At 44.1% G+C, this 22,838-nt stretch overlaps 1 protein-coding gene across 7 annotated transcripts in view; it reads left to right on the top strand.

Annotated features, from left to right (window-relative positions):
• KIF9 (kinesin family member 9) overlaps positions 1-22,838 on the top strand; it is a 46,211-nt gene that overhangs the window by 3,845 nt on the left and 19,528 nt on the right. For 4 of the 7 annotated variants that reach the window (XM_036877201.2, XM_057498445.1, XM_036877202.2 and 1 more), the window contains exons 2-11: positions 816-913; positions 2,433-2,598; positions 4,349-4,455; positions 6,308-6,532; positions 12,267-12,350; positions 12,462-12,554; positions 13,629-13,776; positions 14,824-14,888; positions 17,331-17,408; positions 22,473-22,541. In XM_036877201.2, the coding sequence (XP_036733096.2) occupies positions 816-913; positions 2,433-2,598; positions 4,349-4,455; positions 6,308-6,532; positions 12,267-12,350; positions 12,462-12,554; positions 13,629-13,776; positions 14,824-14,888; positions 17,331-17,408; positions 22,473-22,541 (1,133 nt within the window). Of the gene's footprint in view, positions 1-815; positions 914-2,432; positions 2,599-4,348; positions 4,456-6,307; positions 6,533-12,266; positions 12,351-12,461; positions 12,555-13,628; positions 13,777-14,823; positions 14,889-17,330; positions 17,409-22,472; positions 22,542-22,838 lie in introns of those variants that run through there. The other 3 variants (XM_057498446.1, XM_036877205.2, XM_057498455.1) reach the window with 3 other exon arrangements.

The raw sequence follows: 22,838 nt of genomic DNA, 5'->3' as shown, positions 1-22,838 counted from the left end.
TGGCCTTTACCTTGAGAAAGTCTTTTCCATTACAGGATAATTCTACACAATCGGAAGGTCATTTACCTAAATCTGCCTCCCTATCACTTATATCTATAAGATCTCAACCTATTCCATGAAGCCACATCAAATGTTTAACATTTTATTATACGTGGTAATTATTTGTGATAGTATAAATGAAGAAATACAAATATATGTGTATCTTCCTGAAAGAAAGTGATGAGGATACAGTCAGGTTTTAGGAGAGGAAGAAGAGGTAGGAGGCTGTCTATAATTTTTCTCTCAATGGAATGCCAGAGAAGAAAGAGTATTTGATTATGGGCTAGATTATATTTACCTCTAGAGAATTATTTTCTGATCTCAGTCTAAAGGAAGTAGAGGAGGACATGCTTTATCTGAAGTAACGTATGTTAGTGAAGAAAAGAAATTAGTTTTAATGTATCTCATAGTAAGCACTTTAGAGCAAAGTGTGATGAGTGAGGCAAAGTGTAAGTGGGCTAAGATACAGAACATTTCGAGAAATCACATGTAAGGTCGCTCAAGAGACCATTCTTTTTGCTTTGTATTTCAGTTTCTGAGGGGCTCATTGGTGGAAAATGGTAAGGCAACCTGTAAAGTAGGAAGAAGGCATACTTGCTGAGGAGTACCCTGTGGGTGGAGCCCTGAAACGCTAAGGGGTGCAAAGGAAGATGGGCTCTCAGTGGGACAGGAAAACGTGGGCTGCACATCCCTCTTTTCTGATCTTCTTAATGAATGACCCCTTCCTTCTGGTTGTTTGATGACTACTGAAAATGTTGCTGTTTTCTTCTTTTTAGCTCGAATGGGTACTAGGAAAAAAGTTCATGCATTTGTCCGTGTAAAACCCACTGATGACTTTGCTCATGAAGCGATCAAATACGGAGATGACAATAAGGTAAATGCACTTCATTTTTCTTCACGTGCCTGGGCTTCTCTCTGTCCACCTCAGTGCAGTGACCTGTTCTTTTAAGGACGAAGGCATAATCAGTGATAGTTCAGATGGACATTAGAGTCCATCAGATTCAAACCACTCCCCCACAATGCTGTGGGTAAGGAAACTCAAGAAACTCCCATTTTTAATTGTCTTTTGGTTAGTAAGTTTGCCCTTATCCTCATATCTAACACAGAAAAGCTGATGTTTGTTCATTTTCATATAAAACTTTCTGGTGATCAGATCTGCTGTTACATAATCTCCCAGGAGCTACAATCAGAATGTCTTAAGTTGATTACTGTTAAACTTACTGAAGCAGTAGGGGAAACTGTAATTGAGAAAACTGGAAAGGTTTCCATCTCCATGTCCTCACCACTGTCCTCTGAGAACCTTTCTGAAGCCTGTGACAGGCTTAGGACAGCTTGAGAGTGTTAGACATTTTCATTCAGCAAATATTTGTGCATCTACTATGGGCAGCATTGAGACTTCAAGGGCCAACTGCTCAAACTTCAAAGGCCTGTAACTCAGAAAAGAGCTCTCACATGCAGCCCTTCAGAGTGCATCCTGCTGGACATAGTTTCAGAGAACATGGGTGTAGAGAGCATTTAATGTGTGAATGACCAAGCCTCTTCCTCTTGATCTTAGTTTTCCTGTGTGTGCCCATGTCTTGGCTCCTGGATTAGGGTAGCAGTTTAAGATAGCAACAAGAGTCTCCACTGCAAAGATTGGAATCTACCATTGACCTAACTCAACTAGTTCCTAAACTACCTGCTGCCACAGTGGCTTGCTATGGAAGGATCTAAAAATCTAAAAAATTATTTTAGAAATCTTTACATCTGAAAATCTGTTGATTACAAGTAGGTAGGCACCCTTGATTTACTCAGATACCGGTGAGTGACTCTCTGAGAAGTCCAGGATCTTTTCTGTGGCTCTTATTTCACTATCCATATTGGCCTGTAGTGCATGTGTAGGAGCAGGTGCTGACCACAGTGCTTGAGAGGCCTCAGCGCCAGTAACCAGGGAGATGGGGCTCAAACCCAGGCCCCTGTCACCAAGCCCACTGTTCTCTCTTGCCTGATTCAAGGCCTCTCTGTGCTTATTGAATGTGTATAAAGCTTGTTTCATAAGAACATGATAAATGCACTTGACTCTATATCATAGTTGGGGAACCAAGACAGACAGCACCCTGTAAACCAGAGTGAGATGTACTGAAGCTAGTAAGTGCTTCACTCTCCAGATTCTTCTATCTCAAGGGTCTTGTGGCCTTCCTGCAGGAGCTTCCTTCTCCCATCCCAAAGAAATCATCTTAATATCAGCCCATATGTGCGAGTCCCTGTTTTTCCTAAAGTTCACTTCCTCTATTTCCTCCATGTCAAGTCAGGCTTCAGCTATCAGTGATTTTTTTTACACCAGTTTCCTACCAAATAACTCCCCCACCCCTCACCCCCTTCAGCACTCCCCCTTTCTCTCTCTCTTTTCCTAGAGCATTGATATTCACTTAAAAAAAAATACTCGAAGAGGAGTCGTCAATAACCAACAGACAGGTTGGTCTTTCAAACTGGATGGAATTCTCCGTGATGCATCCCAGGACTTGGTTTATGAGACAGTTGCGAAGGATCTGGTTTCTCAGGCCCTTGATGGATATAATGGTAATTTAGTTAATTAACTGTTGTTTTACATAAGAACCTGCAGAACTCCTCCTGGAGGAAAAGATGCAAGTATTTTATGGAGAATAAATTAAAATATAACCTCACTTACTAACTTTTGTTTGCTTATTTTTCTGTCTCCATGTTCATATAGTGGAAAAGTTACTATTTGCTCGGTGACATTGTGGGCATGGCTTGATCCAATGTCCTGGAAACCTACCTTCATAGGAAGAATAAATGATTCTGGCTCTCTGTATATCATGGGCATTCAACTATTACCCTGTTTCACATCTTTCAAATACTAGTTTTGAAGATAATGTCCTTCTAAATTTGATGGAGTCCAAAAATTTTTCTTGGCTACCTGATGATAGGAGCTATTTCCATTCATTCTACCAGCACAGTCTATTGTTTGTATTCTAGTATAGGATTATCTACATATATTACTAAAACCTTGAGCAGAGTTTGGTTTTCTTAATAAATTTAAAGCAGCTTCATTGGGGAATGTTTATAAACTTGTTCAGTCCAAGACCTTACAAAAAGATTTTAAAATCCTTAGAAAGAATATATCACAGTTTGTACACTTTGCCCCTTCGGTAGTTGCTAACTAGAATGTTCTCTGTTTGCAAGTTTTAAGTCTTCTGTGTAAGAATCTTTTTGAGTGTAGATGCTCAAACATTGTCAGGTATCCTGCGTGTGATCCATATAGGTGTGGTTCTCATTGACCCTGAGGGGATGTGGCCCTGAGACAGGAAGTAAGGCCCTACGAGGTTGAGAGTCTTGGGCCCTGGTTGCTGTAGAACCACAGTGGGGCTCTGAGTCCTAGCTGAAGTGACTCCTTTCTACAATTTGTGTTGAGTTAATAGACACTGTTTCTGACTCCAGCTCAGATGCTGAATTGGAGCCCCCATGTACAAACCCTACTAATTCCAGGAACTAGAGCATATGCGTGGCAAAGGCAAACACTGATTTCCATGGCCCAGTGTTGCCCTGGCAGGTCTGCTGTGTAAATGCCCAGAAGCAGCCTTTGGGATGGGGTCTGGCTCAGACTGCCCAAGCCAGGAGGAAGAGCAGATGGTAACTAAAGCTCAGGGTGATGGACTGGTTTGTGCCCCAGAGCCTGGTGGTGATGGTAGACATCAGGTATGTGAGAGGTGCAAGTGAAAGTCTTCCCAGAGGGGGCAGTGGGACCAGATCAAGACCTGTCATGGTGGTCTGTCACTTGAAGTGGCATGGGACCCTGTTTGGTCCTGCGGGAACTTGCCTCTACAAAGAATTCACACCATTAACAGGAAATGCCCTTTCTGTTCCCATCACTTCCTGTGGATTTTTGCCTCCTGCCTGTCCAGCACTGCAGCAGGTCCTAGCTGTTGGCATGGCAGTTCATGGCCTTGCTAAATAAAGCCTGGAGTTCAATGCTGTTATCCCCCTCCTCGTCATTCTAGGAATATCCCTAGTTCCTCTGTTCCCTGGAATTCCCTGCTCTGCTCAGAAACCCTAGGGCTAGATCTTCTGGTTGAGGGAGCAGTAGAATACCTGGGCCACAGATTCAGAGGAGGTGCTTTTTTTTGACCATTTATGTCCCTGTTACCCTGCCTACCCACCCTCTATGGCAGGAGCTCCTGATGTCCTTGGCTCCCAGTGGCCACCATCATGCGGGGGTCCTGGCTGGCACCAGGCATGCTGGGGGATGGGATACCTGACCTTGGAGCAGTTGTCCTGGTTGTCACCAAGACGTGTTTTGAAATATTTGCAGGCACCATCATGTGTTACGGGCAGACGGGCGCTGGCAAGACATACACAATGACAGGGGCAACCGAGAATTACAAGCACCGGGGCATCATCCCTCGTGCCATACAGCAGGTAGAGAGTGGGCCCATGGGTGGGAAGCCATGCAGAACCCCTCTCTCTGCCATAGATACTGCTGGTCCCAGGCCAGCTACTGGAGACAGTGGGGTCCAGACATCAAAGGATGTGCAGCTGGCAGGGAAGATGGGACACGTGGTGGGAGGGAGTGCAGGGGCCTCAGGAAGCTGGAAGTTTGAGTTTGAGGCTCTGACCCATGCCCATGCTGAGGCTATTTCCTCATTTGTGTGAGAGGGAGTTAGAAATGCTGGCTGGCTACTTGCTACACCAATGGTCTATGATCCTATAATTGAGGATTAAGTTCCTTCTGTTTTAATGAGGGGGATATGGACCCTTGCAGAGCTTCCTTACTGGCCTACTCTGGCTTCTTCCATCACCACAGCCCCAGAAAGAGCAAAGGGAAGAATCAGTGCACTACATAAGCTTTCAGGACTGCGTCAGCCCTAGGTGTCTGCGAAGTGTGACTGGAGACAGGACAGAAGGGCCTTCCTCTAGGCTCTGCTAGCCTGTGGGTAGGTTCTGTGAGGACCCTCTGTTTGGAGGTAGGAGGCAAAGGGCTTTTCCCCAAAAGCATTTTGAGTTTTGATAACCCTGTCCTGTAAGATATACAGATGTCCCTCTCAAGTATAATACACCCATGCTTTAATTTTTGAAGCAATATCCTTAATATTCCACTGTCAAAGTTTCAGTATCTCAGTGTCTTAGACTTTAGCAATTTAGCCCACTACTGCCCATTAGAAATATGTATTATATGCCACATATGCAATTTTGAGGCTAGTAGCTACAATTTAAAAAGTAAAACTGATTAAATGAATTTTTAAAATATATTTTATCTAATTCAATATATCCAAAACACCATTTTGAAATGTAGTCAGTATGAAAGTTACTGAGATATTTTACGTCCTTTTTCTCATACTAATTCTTTGAAATCCAGTGTGTATTTTACACTTAACAGCGCATTTCAATTTAGACACTAGATATTCACCAGATTTAGATTTAGATTTCATAAAATTTACAGTTGGAAAAGTAGATTTATAAACTTAAGTTGTTCCAAATATTCTTAAAAGTTTAGCAATAACTGAATCTAGTATCAGTTTAATTTAAATTTTAAGTAATTTAAATTGAAATAGAAAATTCAGTTCCTCATTTGCACTAGCCACATTTCAAGTGCTTGGCAGCCACCTGTGGCTCCCGTCAATCACACTGAACAGCACAGATCTGGACTGACTGAACAAAGCAGGACCTCGCCGATCATCCAGCCCAACTTCCCATTTGACGATTAAGAGAATTCAGGTCCTGAGAGGGGAGAAGCCTAGGACAAAGTCACCTGCTAAGTCCTGGGGGAGGATATTAAGAGTTGAGATGGCTGAGTTCTGGCTGGTTTCTCCCCTTACTAGGTAAATGACCATAGACAAAAAATTTTGTTGCAAGGAGCTTTCCACAGATGGGTATTGCCCCTGCTCTGCTTCAATCGAAGTTAATACTTCAAAGAGGGTTATGAGGATAGAATTAAAAAATGAATATGAAAATGTATGGTGAGATTCCATAAAATAAGAGATTGTCACTCCAGAGTTTTCATTCGTCATGCTTCTACTTCTTGATGTTATATAAATATTAGCCAGTCTGTAAGTCAGACCTCAAAAAACTACAAAATGATGATGAATATATCAGGATGAACTAATAATAATAATAATAATAATAATAATAATAATTGTTGATGACCGTCACACCAACTAGACTAAATTCTCATAAGGCAGAGGTTTTCTTGATGTCCCTTCCTGAGGTAGGAAATTCGCTAAGACTAGCTAGAGTTCTGTTTTTGGTAACTGCTGTCCAATCTCCTATCTAGGTTTTTAGGATGATTGAAGAACGCCCCACACATGCCATCACTGTGCGTGTTTCCTACCTGGAAATTTATAATGAAAGCCTGTTTGATCTCCTGTCTACTCTGCCTTCTGCTGGACCATCAGTCACACCAATGACCATTGTGGAAAACCCTCAAGGGGTTTTCATTAAGGGCTTGTCAGTCCACCTCACGAGTGAGGAAGAGGATGCATTTAGCCTCTTTTTTGAGGTGAGATAATCGGGTATAAGGGTTCCTTCCTTCCACCCACCCTTCCTCCCTCCTCAGTTTTTTACTTACTTTAATAACCAGAATGAAAACTAACATGTGCTCATTTAGCAAATTCAGATAGTAATGAAAAATATTGGAACAAAGAAAGCACTCATCTGTTTTCTATATAAACAACAATAATGTATATTTTGGCTTATTTCCTTCCAGTCTTTATTCCCATGCATTGTTTCTTTACATAGTTGGAATCGTCCTTTTTTCCAGTTAACCTTAAGTCACAGGCATTTGTGGTATTAAAAAAAATAAGGATTAACATGCTTAGTATACAAGTTATTACGAACTGATAAAAAAAATTCCCCAGTGGAAGTTATTCTTTTAAAAGCATATATATTGGAACTCTTATACATTGCTGGTGAAATATAAAATGGTGCAGCCATTTTGTCATTTTCCTAAAAAGTTAAATATTAATTTTATCATAGGATCTAGCAATTCTACTCCTAGGTATCCACCCAAGAGAAAGGAAAGCATATGGACACACAAAGACTTATAGGCAAATATTTATAGCAGCATTATTCATAATAGCTAAAGTCTGGAAATACGCAGCATTTTATGGCATTGTATGTCACCAAACCTTTTTTTGAAGCCATATGGAAATCCTCAGGGGTGATTTAAACCTGGATCCCATGCATCTTCAGGAAAGAAAGAGCCTCCCAAGTGGTAGCAATGGGGCACCCTTGTCTTTTTGTTGCTCCTAAAATTTCACCATGAAGAGTGCTATTTGCTGTAGGTTTCTGGTACCTTATGACTAAAGAAGGTCCAAGTTTGTGAAAAGTTCTTATCACAAATAAATATTTATTTATAACCTTAGAAATAAGCACTCCTCTGACTTGTATGTTCATTTCCTTCATCATCTTTTGAATTTTACCACCTTTAGCATACCACCTATGTTCATCAAATAGCACAGTTTAATTTTTTTTGAAATTTATATAAAAGGAATCATGTAGGATGAATTGTCTTATTTGTTTTAACTTCTACTTATTTTTATGCAAAATTATTTGTTCTTGCTGTATGTTTTTCATATTTATCATGGTATTACATGATGTGAATATACTACAATTTAGTTATCCATTCTACTCTGATGACATTTTCCTAGTTTGGGGGTATTTCAGACAATGCCAATAAGAATGTTCTTGTGTGTATACCTGGTGCGCATAAGCATAACTTTCTCTAGATAAAGCCAAGGACTGTGACTGCTGGATCATAGATTATGTGTGTCTTAAGCTTTCTTAGATGATGACAACTATTTTCTGTAGTGGTATACTTCCACAGCAGGTGATCAGAGATTATCCATTATCCTGACCTTAAAATTTTGACCAGTCTGGCTGGTACACAGTATTTCCCACTGTGGTCTTGGTTTACATCCCTGATTACCAATGAGATTAAAGATCTTTTCACTTATTTATTGACCATTTGAATATCCCTGTTCATGTCTTTTATCTCCTTTACAGGTGTCTTTTTTTCTCTTACTTATTGTATAAATTATTGATACATTCTGAAAACGAGTTCTTTTTTAGTTATGTGTATTGCAAATATCTTCTATTTCCTGTGGCTTGCTTTTTTTCCCCTCTTCCTGTGTTATTTGATGAACAAAATTTTTAATTTTAGGTTAGTTGAGTGTGTATAAACTTCCTGTTTAGGCTATTTGTGTAAAGAGCATGTAAGGATTTTAAAAAATCTGAACTTTTGAAGCCATCTGAACTTTTATTTTTTTTGAGAGGTTTTTGATTATGGATTGAATCTCCTTATAATAATTGGTCTGTTCATATTTTCTATTTCATAATGATTCAGTCTTGATACTCTGACAGTCTTTATCTTTTAAATCATTTCACACCATGTGCACTTGAAGTAATTATGTATTTGGGTTAGATTATTCCTAGGTATTTGATTTGATTTGATTTGATGTGATTTGATGAAATTGTAAATGGGATTGTTTTTCTTAATTTCACTTTGATCTTCAGTTGACTTCAATCTTTTTTAATATATGCACTCAATGGTATAAATTTCCCTCTGAACACCACTTTTGCTACATCCCACATATTTTGATAAGTCATGTTTTCATTTTTTATGTCATTCAAAATATTCTTGAGATTTCATTTTTTGACTCATGTGTTATAAAAAAGTATATTGTTTAATCTCCACATATTTTGGGATTTTCCAGTTGTATTTCTGTTACTGATTTCTAGTTTAATTCCACTGTGGCTTCAAGCAGACATGGTCTGATTCTTTTTAAGTTTGTTCAGGTGTGTTTTTGCCCCCGAATATTGTGCGTCGTGGTGAATGTTACACATGAGCTTGAGAAGAATGTGTGTGCTGCTGGTACCGCCTTGTGATATTTTTTTGAGAGCTGGATGTAAAGTCCTGGGTGAAAGGAACTGCCTGTGCTGGGTCCCATGGATGTTTCTGCTGCAATACATTGATTCTCTATTTCTGCTTCCCTGTCCTTCCAGTTTCTGGGTAGTGATTTGCCCTGTAACCTCACTTCTCCTACAGATTTAAGAAGGGTTGTTGGTTTTTCACTGTATTGAGCTTTTTGTTTGTTTAGATGAAGTGATGACTTCCTAGCTTCTTACATGTGAAACCAAAACCAGAACAGTAATCTCTTTAGATTTATTTTCTAGTTTCCTGGTTCTCTCTTCTGCAGAGTACAGGGTGTCAAGTCCAAAACTGAAGAGTCCCCCCCACATTTATATTTGCACGTGTGCACACACACACACACACAAAAACACCGTGCCTCTGAATCAGAAATCAGACCTCTATTACTCAGAGCCTCACAATGGTAATAATGGCTATAGTAATACTGTAGCAGTTTCCTACACCCCACTGCCCCATAGAGCAACACAGTGAGGGCGGATGTCACATGTGTTTAGAAAGGCGAGGAGAGTCTATGGTATGGAGAGAAATTCCAAAGCTATGAATCTCAGAATTTATACATTTATTCTTCTCTGTGGGTATAGAGAGAGATTTTAGGGTTGCAGTTAGACGCAGAAAGGGAAAATGAGAGACAGCATTGTTTTATTTTGAAATTTAAACAAATCCTGTCTTGGGAAAGGAGAGGAACATCTCTATCCTGGAATTTAAGCGTTTTGCTTTGAGGAAAAAGACACCTTTATGGGAATAGATGGCTTGGGTACAGGGACAGGGAGCAGAAGGAGTTGGAGGAGGAGACAAATGGTTTAGAGTGCGAAGAGCAAATGGCTCTAGTGGAAAAAGAAGATACTCTCTATCTTTATAACACATCTGTTTCATTGCTCAGAGAAATACCAAGAACTCCAACAAGGACTGCCTTATAGCAGCCAGTCTTCAGGTGTCCTAAGCGTAGTGAGAGCATTAGTTCTTGCTTAGTTCCTGGATTCCTGCTCCTGCTTTGTGCCTGGCCCCTGAGTACTTCCCTCACTTTCTTGCTATGTCAGCTGTGCATTCCAAAGGAAGTTTTAAATATCCTGTCTACCATCTTTCGGTGTTCTGCAGTAGGAGGTTTTCTGAATACTTAGTCCATTGTATTGCTGAAAGCCCTCTTCATGTTTTGGGTTGAGTACAGTGCAAAAGGTGGAAGATTTGGAACAAGGGGAACGTGGCCTCAAATCCAGGTTTCCTTCAAGCAATGAAGCCTTAGTCTTGAGCAAATCACTCATCTCTCCAAGCCCCAGTGTGCTTATGTTTAGAAGTGGAGGTGCTAATAGTACCTATTCCAGAGGTCCTTATAAGAATTAGATGGGATCATTAAACCCCTTGATATGAATAAAAAAAAAAGAATTAGATGGGATCAGGCCTTTTCTTTCTTTTTTTATAATTGTGGTGTAATGACATATAATACTATATTAGTTTCAGGCATACTACATAATTTGGTATTTATATGTATTGCAAAATGATCTCCACAATAAGTCTAGTTCACATTTGTCACCGTACATAGTTATAAATATTTTTCTTGTGATGAGAACTTTTAAGATCTACTCTCTAAGCAAATTTCAAATATGAAATATTGTTATCTGTTAATTGTTAATACAGTAATAGTCACCATGCAGTACATTACATCCCCATGACTTACTAATTTTGTAAACATTTGAAAGTGGAATTCAGATCATATGGTAGTTCTAGTTTTAATTTTTTGAAGAACCTTCATGCTGTTTTCCATAGTGGCTGCACCAAAATAATCAGGCATTTGAACATCTACCACAGGGCCTTAGATGCAATAAGCGCTCTATAGATGCTGTTCAGAAGCATGATTGGTATTGTTCAAGCTCTCATATTTAGAATTGACCCAGACATTTTGCTAGCATTTGCTAGCAGCAATAATTTCTCAAGCCTCAGTGCCTTCCAGGGCCATGTCTTTGCTGAGCTCTGATGGTAGAAAGAGAATTCTGAAGCCTAAAGACATTCACTATGGGGTGGGAAAGGGAAAGGATGAAACTTGTGATGACCAGGGCAGGGTGTGAGCTGTGCTCCAGGAGTGACAGGCACCTGCGTGCATGTGGGCCAGAGCGGGGGCAGTCGGCACAGGACTCTTGACTGAGGAAAGGGCACTGCTTTGGCCTTCAGGGCTTGCTTACTAGAAGCCAGACAGACAAGGGAAGAGGGGACTTCAGAAGGAGAGGACTGAAGAATAAAGGTGAAGTGACCCCTTACACTCTTGGCAAATGTCACTGCATTTGTTGGACAGGTAGACAGTGATACACACAGAGGTGTAGAGATATAGCCATCGGGGTTAGCCAGGCCTGCTCCGCAGCCCACAGCCGCCCTTCGTCTTTGTACCTCTGCTCTTCTCAGGACCCATGGCTTTGCTGCTTTGGGGTTTGTTCATAGCCTTTCTCAGGGGCCTTTAAAAAGACAGGAGTCCCTCTTGCAAGGACTTTTTAGTCTAAGAACAGCCATTCTGCTATGTCTTCTTATAAGTGTATTCTGGTCATAGGGCCCAATCTTGTGAGAGGCAAGGTCCTGCTCTCCCTTTAAAATTACAAATTATTGATTTTTCCTAATTTTAAGAAGTAATACATATTCACTGTAAAAAAATAAACAGGAAAGCACATACCTATATAAAAGAGAAAAAATCATCTATAAATCCCAAACCAGAAGTGACCATTGTTAACATCTTGGTAGCAGCATCTATTTATTCTTTTTCTATGAATGCTTTTGCATTCCTTAGATCTGTACCATCATATGATTTTGCCCTTCCTTCTGTTAATGTGGTATATCATATTGAGTGATTTGCATTCCTTGACCCATCCTTGCATCCCCAGGGGTAAATCCCACTTGGGGTGAATGATTCTTTACTGTGCTGTTGAAGTCAGTCTGCTATGATTTCACATTCTGCATTTCTCTGTTATTCAAAACTCTTTGTCATTGGTTTCCTGGCTGCATAACATTCCCTAATTGTTGGATATATATGTGCATTGTGATTCAGTATTCATGAACATTTTTAAGGCTCTTTATTCTTACTGCCACTTTGCTTTTGCTTTTCAGAAAGTTATACAAATTCACCTGTGCCAAGCTGTGCATGAAAGTGTAGGTCTGGACTCCATTTGTCTCCCATTCTACTAGTTTATAAATGAAACTCACCTGGAAGGCCTGACTGATTGCAGTGATATGAGATCAACTGTGTAGCTACCAATATATTTGAAAATTACCTAAATGCCTTGTTATTTTAATTTTTCAAAATGTCTGCATTTTCCCTTCTCTTCAGGGAGAGACCAACAGGATTATAGCCTCCCACACAATGAACAAAAACTCATCCAGGTCACACTGCATTTTCACCATCTACGTGGAGGTAAGTGTGAGTTCTTTGAACAGCCTGGGAGGGGGTGGTCGATTCCTGTGGGGCTGCTCAGTCAGAAGCTTCTCCCTGTGGTAGTCTAACCTCTGTTTGGATGTTTCATAGGCTCATTCGCTGACCTTATCAGATGAAAAGTACATCACTTCCAAAATTAACTTGGTGGATCTAGCAGGCTCTGAAAGGCTGGGGAAGTCTGGGGTAAGTGCTGGAAAGAGGAGGTTCCTTCTCAGTAAGACACAGCCCGTTTCTGACATAGTGCTAGTGCACGTGGGCCCTCCCTCTTTGGGCATCCATGAGCGCAGTCCTGAGCTAGGTGCAGTGGGAAGTGTAGGTTCGACCCTGTGGAGCTGGAGGGACAGAATTAACAAAGGTGAAACAGCTGCAACACAGAGACAAGTCCTAACCTGATAGGATTTTTGTAAACATTAAATGAGTTGGGATGATGGCCCCTGAATTCTTAGCAAAGTGCCTGGCACTTTGTAAGTGCTCAGTAAAAGCTCCATGCTAGTGTTAGTATTTCTCTGTGTATGAGTGTGTGTTCACATGTCTATTTGCATGAGTGTTTCATCCCAAATATTCATATAAGTATGACTATTAGCATAAATATCACAAGAGTATTCAGATGAATATTCCTGTGTGCATTCAGATGAGTATATTTGTGTGAATATTCACAGGATTATTTGTTCAGATCTTCCTACATGTATTCATATTAGTGTGAATTGTAGGTGAGTTCACATAAGTATTCATATTTACATTAGCATTCACATGATTATTTTTGTATGGGTACTCCTTTGAATATTAGTATTAGCCCATGATGGAATACAGTTGACCCTGAACAACTTGGGGGTTAGGGGCACTGACCCCCCATGCCATTAAAAATATGCATTTAAGTTTTGACTTCCCAGGAAATTATCTATTACTAGCCTACTGTTGATGGATGGCTTACTGAAACATAAACAGCTGATTAACACATCTTGTATGTTATATGCATTATGTATAGTATTCTTTCAATAAAGTAGGTTAGAGAAAACATTTTTTCAAATTGTCCCAAATCTCAAAAAATTTTTCCAGTGTATTTATTGAACAAATTTTTGCTTAAAAATGGACCCATGCAGTTCAAACCCCTGTTGTTCAACAGTTAACTATCTGATGACAATGAGAGAGGACCCAGGTTGTGAGAGGGAGGCTCTGGCTTGGCCACAGATCTGCAGTGTTCTTAGCAGGGCAGCTTCCCACTTGGTCTAAAGTGGAGCCGACTTTTTTGGTTTGTAGTCTGAAGGCCGAGTCCCGAAGGAAGCCACCTACATCAACAAGTCACTGTCGTTCCTGGAGCAGGCCATCATTGCCCGTGGGGACCAGAAGCGCGACCACATCCCCTTCCGGCAGTGCAAGCTCACCCATGCCCTGAAGGACTCACTAGGTGAGGGTGTGGTTGGTGCTCGGGGAGGAGGGACAGGCCTGGCACATCTGTTCCTGGTGATAATGGAGTGGCTCCCTCTCAGTGGCACAGTTGCTTCGGACACACCTGAAAAGGCAGAGTCCAGCCCGGTGTCCTCCTCTTTCACCCACAGTGTGTCATGCTGTCCGCTTCTGAGAACATTTGCTTAAGTTTTTGCCTTTACCGGGAATACCTTTCCCCTCATCCCTAAACCAACTGGCAGAATCCTTCATTGGCTTGAAGACCAGATGGAGGGCCTCTCCCATGACGTCTTTCCTTCCTTTACACCTCCGTGACAGAGGAGCAGGGGCTGTGTCTTGTCATCCTTATGTCTCCAGGCTTTCATGACAGTCATTGGCTTCTGATGATTAACTGACTGCCACCCGAGCAAAGCCCTGGCCCACCACCTCTCCCTTGACCCTGCCCCTCCCTGCCCCATGCCGTCTCTCTGCTGTTCCCCGTGTCCTCTTTTAGCTACATCTGGTGACCTCACCCGCTCCCCTCCCTCCTCCTTTGCCTCCCAGCCTCATACATGCTTGGGTGTGTCCTCTATGACCCCACCTTTGTCAGTTCAGGCTGCTTTATAAAAATACCACAGACTTAAACAATAGACGTTTGTTTTCCACAGTTCTCGGGGCTGGAAGTCCCAGATCCAGGTCTGACAGGGATGGCTCCTGGTGAGGTCTCTCTTCCTGGCTTGTAATGGCCCTTCTTACTGTGTCTTCACATAGCAGAGAGAAGAAAAAGAGAGAGGCCAGAGAGACAGATGGAGCTCTGGTCACGCCTTGCCATCCTGTAAGGACACTGAGCCCATCATGGGGACTCCACCTCATGACGTCCTCTAACCTAATCGCCTCCTGCAGGCCCTGCCTCCAAACACCGTCATCCTGGGGTTAGGCCTTCAAGGCTACATATGAACTGGGGAGGGAACCAAACATTCAGTCCATAACAGACTCCCACTGGCCTCAGAGGATCTCTTAGCAGAAAACCCACATGGTTCATGGCCCTTCTGTGTCCTGCTTTCTGCAGGGGGAAATTGCCATGTGGTCCTTGTAACAAACATCTATGGAGAAGCTGCCCAGTTAGAAGAGACGGTACGTAAAGACAGCTAATGCAACCAGATTGGAATCCCTGCTTGTGGGCACCAGGGCTGGCTCTGGGCTGGCCAAGCTAGCCACAGACATTGTCAGGAGTGGAGGGACCAGGGGATGAGTCTGAGCCAAAGTTGCAGAGGAGGCCCAGCCAGAATTCAAATACCAAGTACCCAGGGGTGGAAGCCATGTCGAGGAAGAGTCAGGGCAGGAGGTAGTCTCAGTGCACAGGCCTGTGTGGGGACAGGAGGCTGATAGCCAGCTTTGTGAGGGAAGGGACCACGCATCACGGGTGCTGCTCCTGTGAATTGGGATCTAGGATAGCTGATTCCTTGTTCTTCATAACCACACGTTTAAAAATCTTGAAAACACCCAAGGGTTCCAGGCTGTGGTTATAAGGCTAGTGTGAGCTGATAGGTGTTAAGCACCTTGCTTTGTGCCAGGTGGGGAGGGGGGCAGCTCAGCAGAGATGAGGCATACCTGGCTTTGGGCCTCAGAGTTCCCAGCCAAGGCCCTAAGTAATGTGAGAGGCCCAGATGGCCAGGGGTCCTGCAGAGGAGGTGGGTATTTTTCCTGAAGCTGGGATAAGAAAGGTAGCTGCTGAACTGGCTGGGGTTAAAGGATGGTATGGAGAGCAGAGACGCTCCTGGCAGAGGGGACAGTGGGCCTGGAGGTGAGTCTGCCAGGACCATCTGTCTTCTGTAGGGGCGGGCTCAAGAAGGAAAGGCAGAAGGAAGTGCAGGGGCTGGGTGGGCCCTGGGCCCTGGTGGCTAGGCTGAGGCCTTGGCTGTTCTCCAGCAGGTGGTTGGGGCTGTCACAGGATTTAAGGAGGGGAAGGCTGTGGCCAGAGTTGTGACTCAGGGAGACTAACCCAGTGGCAGGACATGGGCGACTTGAGGAGGGAAGAAGCTTGTATAACCCAGAAGCAGTAATATGGGGCCCCATGCTGGGCTAAGGCAGGGGCACAGTGAGCCCACACAGCTAAGCACCCAGGCTGGGGTTCCCTCCTCCCTCTGAAGAACCACCCATCATAAATAAGACAGGTTTGGAAAGCTCTCCTTAGAATTTTGCTTTTCAGATATGGATATTTAGGGCAAGCGTCAGTCATCTGGAGAATCCACCTAAGTGAAACAGATTGTTTCCAGGCACACTGCAGGGCAAGGTGTTCCTGCAGAGCCTCCCAGCTTCATGCATTAAGGACTGTTCTAGCTTCCAGAGGGAGCATTCCTGTCACACAGCCAGTACCCTGGGGCTTGGGAGGCTGGGGAGGGAAGCTCCAGGTGACGTGCAGGCAGCATCCCCAGAGGAAGGCTTCAGGAACCTGGTCTCAAAGCGTAACAAAGCACGGGTGAACCCTAGGAGGATCCAGATGAAAACTGGCTTCCTGACTGCCTTATTGAGGAAGATGCCCTCCAAGACCATTGGAAGGTCCCTCTCTCCCTGTATCCCCACCCCTGAGATGGTCACTGCACAGGAAGCAACTCTCTGGTGTCTGCTATCCCCAGAGGCTTGTGCCCATGTGGCTCAGGATCTCTGCCCAGGACTGAGCCCACAGAGCCCAGAGACGCTGCTAAAGGCATGTAGGAGGTGTGGAAGCTAATGGTTTTCTTCTCCAAATGTTTTAAACTAAAACTGTTCCTGTCACAGATTGTGTTGCTTTATGGAGTGATACTGCATGTGTGTGTGTTGGGGGGTGGGGCAACCACGGTGAGGGTCTCATGGTCACACTTGTGGCTATACCTGGGGCAAGAGAGTCTGATTTCACGCCATGCAGAAGCGACTCCAACTGTAATGACAGGGCCTCTTCCTGAGGGCTCGCTGTGAGCCAGTTCTGTCCAGAGCACATTGCATATCTCATCACTAAGTGTCCGGGTGACCCTGCAGGGCAGGTCTCCCTGACTTACAGAGAAGTTATAAAACCTGCCAGCTTGCGCAGCTGCTTAGCGGCAGAACTCAGCCGGACCAGACTGCCCAAAGGAAGAGCCTTCCAGTCCTCCTCTCTGCCGTTTCCGGTGACCCGCTCCCCTCCGAGTCGGCTTCCCTGTTTCAGAGCCTTGAGCCAGCCCAGTGTGGTATGCGGCTGGGGTCTCAGGGCCTGCCTTGTGCCAGCACTGGCTGCTCCTCACTGCCAGGGAGCAGCCCTCCAGCCCTCATGTAATGTCAGTACAGTGGGGCTCTTTCCCTTGTGCTTGTTTATGTGGCTGCCTCATGGGCCTCCAGCCACAATTACCCCTGGCTGGCTGCCCCTCCAGAGGGACTCAGGCAGGACCCCCAAGACATCACTCTGTGGACTCAGGAGTCCCCCATAGTCCATTAATGTGTAGGAGCATGCCCCTATGTAGAGATTTGTCTTTCCCAGTGAACTCCTTTGACATGTTTTGCAAATATCTCTACTTACAAGTAATTGGCCAAACACAGAGAGGGCTTGTCTGATCTGTTTTTCAGCTATCTTCACTGCAGTTCACCAGCAGGATGAAGCTGGTCACCACTAAGCCTGCTGTCAATGAGAAGTATGACGCCGAGGTACTAAGGGGCTTGTGGGCAGGCAGCTCACTGTGGGAGGGCGTGTTGGCTGGCGTCCTGCCTCAACCACAGGTACCTGTGCCATTCTAGGTCAGTCCTTTTCCACTCTGGGATAGCCCAGAGTCTTCAGAGTCCCTCAAGACCCCACCGGGGGCCCCTACAAAGGTAAAAGGGCTAGATCAGGCCACCACCTGGTTTATAGGTGGGGCTTTGGGGTACCTGAGTACCCTGGGCTTCTATATGAGAGTTCCTTAGAGCTAACTGTTTCAGAGCTAAATCAGTGTGGACCATCTCAGACTCAACTAGTATGTCACTGCAGAACCTCTCTCCTCCCAGCCTGTATGATCCCTCCCAACATGCAGAGCCAATCAATCAGAAGGAGTGCTCAGTACCACCATTCACCAGGGAAATGCAAATTAAACCTTAGTGGAATTCCACCCTCAGAGTAGCAAAAATCAGAATTTTTCTGACAATCCAAAATGACAGTGAGAATGTCAGAAATGGAAGTGCTTATTTCTGGTGAGTGTAATTGATACAACCACTTTGGAGAGCATTTTGACAACACCTAGCAAAGCAAAAACATATTTACCAATAATTTGACTTCCCTTTTAAGATTCTAGTGGAATCATAGTTACTCAAGATGGGAAAACAATGCATATCCTCAGCTCATGACAGAGCAGTTGAGCTAAACCTGCTTAACTAAATCCTGAGGGATTCTAAACCCTGAGGGAAAATAACTGTCTGTCTGGTTCTGTGGAACTAACTGATGATTTGGAGGTTGAGGAGAGATTAGAGCTTAGAGCCATGGTTCTTGAACTTTAGCAGGCATCAGGGTCACCTGGCTGGCTTGCTGAAGCCACTGGCGTGTTCTGGGGTGAGACCCGAGGGTTTGCATATCTAGTAAGTTCCCCAGTGCTGCTGCTGCTCTGGGGCCACACTCTTGAGAACCACTGGTGTGGTAGTTAAAAGTGGCCTGTGCATTGGGCTATCCTGGTTCAGCAGCCTGCTCTTAACCTTTATCAGCTGTATAACCTCAGCAAAATACTTACCCTTTCTAAGCCTCAGTTTCCTCATTTGTAAATTAGGGGAGTAACAGAATCTGCTCTCAACAAGGTGTTGTGAAGACTAAGTCATGCTCAGAAACCTCAGCATGGTGCTGTCAAGGAGCAGATGCTCAGTAAGTGTTAGTGCTCTACTCCTACAGGTTAGCAGTGTGTCTTCTCAGTGTATAGTTAAGGGCATTCTCACATATGTATGTAGACATACAGAAGAACGGTGCCCCCACTGCTCTACTGTCACAGTGAAAAAAGATAGCCTTTAACGGAAGAGTAACTGCATGAGTTATGGGGGAGGGAGCCAGAGCTAAACCTTCAAGCATAGGTGATTGCAAGTGAGAAAATGGAGATTGAAGTGGACCAAATGGCAGTGTCTGTCATTTACACCAAGTATAAAAACATGCAAAGCAATGCTGATGATTGTTAATGGATATATGTGTTTATGGTAAAAGAAAAGAACTGTGGGAATGAAAAGACCAAACTGAGTCTGGAGGCTCCTGCTGGGATGTCAGGGGGATGCACTTGGAGTGGGGTACACAGAGTCTCGCGTTTATCTGAGATGGTTTATTTCTTTAAAAAAAAAAAACAACTGTTACTCAGCCATAAAAAAAGAATGAAATCTTGCTGTTTGCAACACGTATGGACCTAGAGGGCATTACACTAAGTGAAATACATCAGAGAAAGACAAACACCATATGATTTCACTCATATGTGGGATCTAAAAAAAAAAACAAAATTGAAATAGATTTATAAACAGGGAGAACAGACTGGTGGTTACCATAGGGGGTTGTGGAATGGATGAATTAGTTGAAAAAAAACAAAACAAAACTGAAGCCAGTATGGCAGCGTGCTGTTATTTAAAGTCAGATTTGGGAGTGGTCTTCCCAGGTTTCATGGCATTATTTTCATGCTTTTCTGTAGCTTGAAGCTTTATTTATTTATTTGTTTTTCTTGTTTTCATACGTGGTGTTCTCTTCTCTGAGGACTAACACATTATCACCCTCAAACTTGGCTGGTTGGGCGTTTCATCAAATGCAAGGACTTTTGTGCCCTTTAATATGATTTCTATTCTGAAATTTGCACCGTTGGTCCTGGAAAGCCAAGTTTCCGTGTCTTCAAATGTGAATGTATTTATAATCTTTACGATAAGCACTTTCCTTCTGTAGCATGAGTTCTTGAGTGACGTGGGAAATTATTTTGGTTTCTGTCTTTCCTAGGCTGTAGCCAGTATTCTTAGGTTATTTCCAGCCCCATCTCCAGTCCTGATGCCTATTTTCAAGGGGGTGGAATATCTTCTGTAGAATTTCCTTGGCTGGTGGGGCTGGCTTTGTAAGGTAGGAGATTGGGTTCCTAATCCACCTCTGCCACCAGGTCTCTGGTAATTTGTTTGGACTCTGAGCCTCTTAGTATTTATCTATGAACCAGGAGGTTGGACCAATGACCAGTGACAACCTTCCCGACACATCAGTCTATGAGGTGCTGTAAAGGTTGTGAGCCACAAGCATAAACATACAGCAGAGAGACTTAGGGTATCCCACATTGCCAAGAGAAAATACACCTGCAGGCTGCAATGGGATCAAAATAAGGAAACTTCCCAGGCTAACAACTGCTCCTAGCCTGGTGCAGGACTTAAAGAGAAGTCCCTGAATTATCCTCATTACATTTATGGTTAAATCACCTGACTATCAGGGAACTTATTTGAGTCTGCTGTTTCCAAGGCATTAATTCCATCCAGAAAATGTCCACTATCTTTATAAAGGAGCTGGCCTGCCAGGAAGTGCTGCCAGTCCCTATGTGTCCAAGAAGCTTCTCTCTAGTCAGTAGAGAGGGCAAGTGGAGGCCACCAAGCCTGCCCAGCATTAGAAGAAGTGGTTCGCATGCTCTCAGAGTGTGACTGGGAGGCTGGTAACCCATGGGAGCAGATAGATGGCCTGTTCCCTGCATTGGCCGTCTGATTGGCCGGGAGGTCGAAGGCTGGCTCCCCATGCCACATTGGACAGTCTTCCAGCTGGAAGCCCCCAGCAGCTCAACCAGACTTTCCCTAGCTCAGGCCCGATGCATTTTTAGAGCCAAGATCCTTTATTTGGGAGGAGGGGATGGGGATGAGTAGGAGCTGGCCACCAAGCCTCTCCCATTGACCTCATAGGAGGTCCACCTGAACGAGACCATCTTGGGGCTGTCCAGAGGGGCAGAGCCAGGATTTAGACCTTGGTCATGTGCTTTGAGTCCCAGGCTTTGTGCCCTGAATCCAGCAGGACGCCAGGGTTCAGCCAGCCAGCCCTTGCTGCAGACTGTTCACAGCCTTAGTCACCAGTCTCAGGACCCAGCTGTCAAGGGCTCCCTCCAGTGGCCTTTTTCTGACAACTAAAAGAAGCCCTGTGGTTAACAGTGAAGATTCTCAGCTTTAAGTCCCTTGTGCCTGTTGTATGAAAGATACTCAAGACAGTATCTATCAACTGTAAAACGATTAGCAATTTGTTCCTAGAAATATGTCATTTCACCTAAAATTTATAGAGCACTTATTACATGCCAGGCACTTTTTGATGCACTAAGGATGCATTAGTGTCCAAACAGAAACACAAAATTCTGTCCTCAAAGAGCTGATAGTCTGTCTGCTAGGAATGGGAGAGATATAATAAACATACGAAACAGGTATGCCCTAGATTCTGCTATGTGTAACAGCAAGGATGAACCTGGAAGACACTATGCTAAGTGAAATCAGCCAGACACAGAAAGATCTCCCTGTATGATCTCATTTATATGTGGACCCTTGAAAAGTCAAATTCATAGAAGAGTAGAGCTGTGGTTACCAAGAGCAGGGGTGGGGATAGTGGCGGGGGCTGAGGAATGGGGAGATATTGGTGAAAGGGTACAAATTTTCAGTTATAAGATGAAAATGTTCTGGGGGTCCAGTGTACAGCATAGTGGCAATAGTGAATAATACTGTATTATATACTGGAAATTTGCTAAGAAAGTAGATCTCACACATAATAAAGTGACAACTAGGTGAGGAGGTGGATATGCTGATTGCCTTAACTGTAGTAAAGTAGATGTAGGTCAAAACATCATGTTGTATAACTTAAATATATGCAATTTGTCTTTAGAAAAGAATTCTTTTAAAGAAACTGATAAATTCTAGAGCTTCGCTGTCCAGTACAGTAGGTACTACTCACATGAGGCTATTTAAATTAGTTAAATAAAATTAAGAATTCACTTCCTTGGTCACATTAGTCACATTTCAAGTGTTCAGTGGCTATATATGGCTTGTGGCATAGATAGAGAACATTTCCATCGTTACAGAAAGTCCTGTTAGCACTGCTCTAGGGTATGTTGGTGATATGTGATGTGTGCTATGAAAAAAATTAGAGCAAGATTTGTAGAAAGGGTGGTATGGGGAGGGGAGGGGATTGCAGTTTACATAGGAAGTGGGCCCATTTGGTAGGGGAGGTGCGAGTTGGGGGAGAGCAGTAGGAAAGAGGTACTGGGGCAGATGACATACAGCCTCACAGATGACTGTGTTAACATACAGAGGCTTATAAGGACACAAAGACGTAAGTCCGAAGCTGTTTTGCAGTATTGTCTGTAGTAGCAAAAAGTTGGAAGTGACATACGTGACGATCGGAAGAATGGCGATCTGTTTCACAGTGGTTGGGAAGAAAGAGGGTAAAAGGCCTGGTCATGGCTAGAAAGCATCCTGGAGGCAGTGGGCTGCACTGAGAGAGCCACTGCCCTGGTAAACTGGAGATATGCTGGAGCTCCTGGGAGGGGGCCTGAGGTGGCCCTGCGGGTACCTGAAACAGGCAAGAGGGCAGGAGACTGCCGAGGTCCCCTCAGACCTTAAACTCACCCCAGCTGGGGAAAAGTCACCAGTAAGGAAGGAACTGTCCAGAAGCTGAGATCACACACCGTGGGGATGTCCCAGCACAGGGTGGGGAATGGGGACTTGATGTGGGAGAGGCAGGATGGCCTCTCTGACCCTTCCCCCCCCCCAACTATGTTTCCCTGGCAGCGAATGGTCAAGAACCTGAAGAAGGAGCTGGCACTGCTCAAGCAGGAGCTGGCCATCCATGACAGCCTGGTAAGCAGCTAGAGATGGGGGAGGGGGTGGCTGGGTGCTGGAGGGATGGGGATCAGGGTTCCAGGTGGGCAGAAGGGCTGAGTGGGGAAGGACTAAGGGGGTCAGAGCAGGGATGCTGGATGGGCAGAGGAAGTGAGTGGACAGGGGGCCAGACGCGTGGGGGGCCAACTAGGCAAGGAGATGGGGGTAACTGGAGGGGCAGGGAGAGGGCCTGGAGGGCCAGGAATGCCTGGTGGGCAGGGGTACTGGAAGAGCAGGAGGATGTGGGCAAGGGTGTCAGATGGTCAGCAAGCAGAG

The sequence above is a fragment of the Manis pentadactyla genome, chromosome 1 (assembly GCF_030020395.1).
Source record: "Manis pentadactyla isolate mManPen7 chromosome 1, mManPen7.hap1, whole genome shotgun sequence".
NCBI lineage: Eukaryota > Metazoa > Chordata > Mammalia > Pholidota > Manidae > Manis > Manis pentadactyla.
The sequence above is the reverse complement of the archived record's forward strand: the minus strand, read 5'-3'. Positions and strand labels throughout refer to the sequence as shown.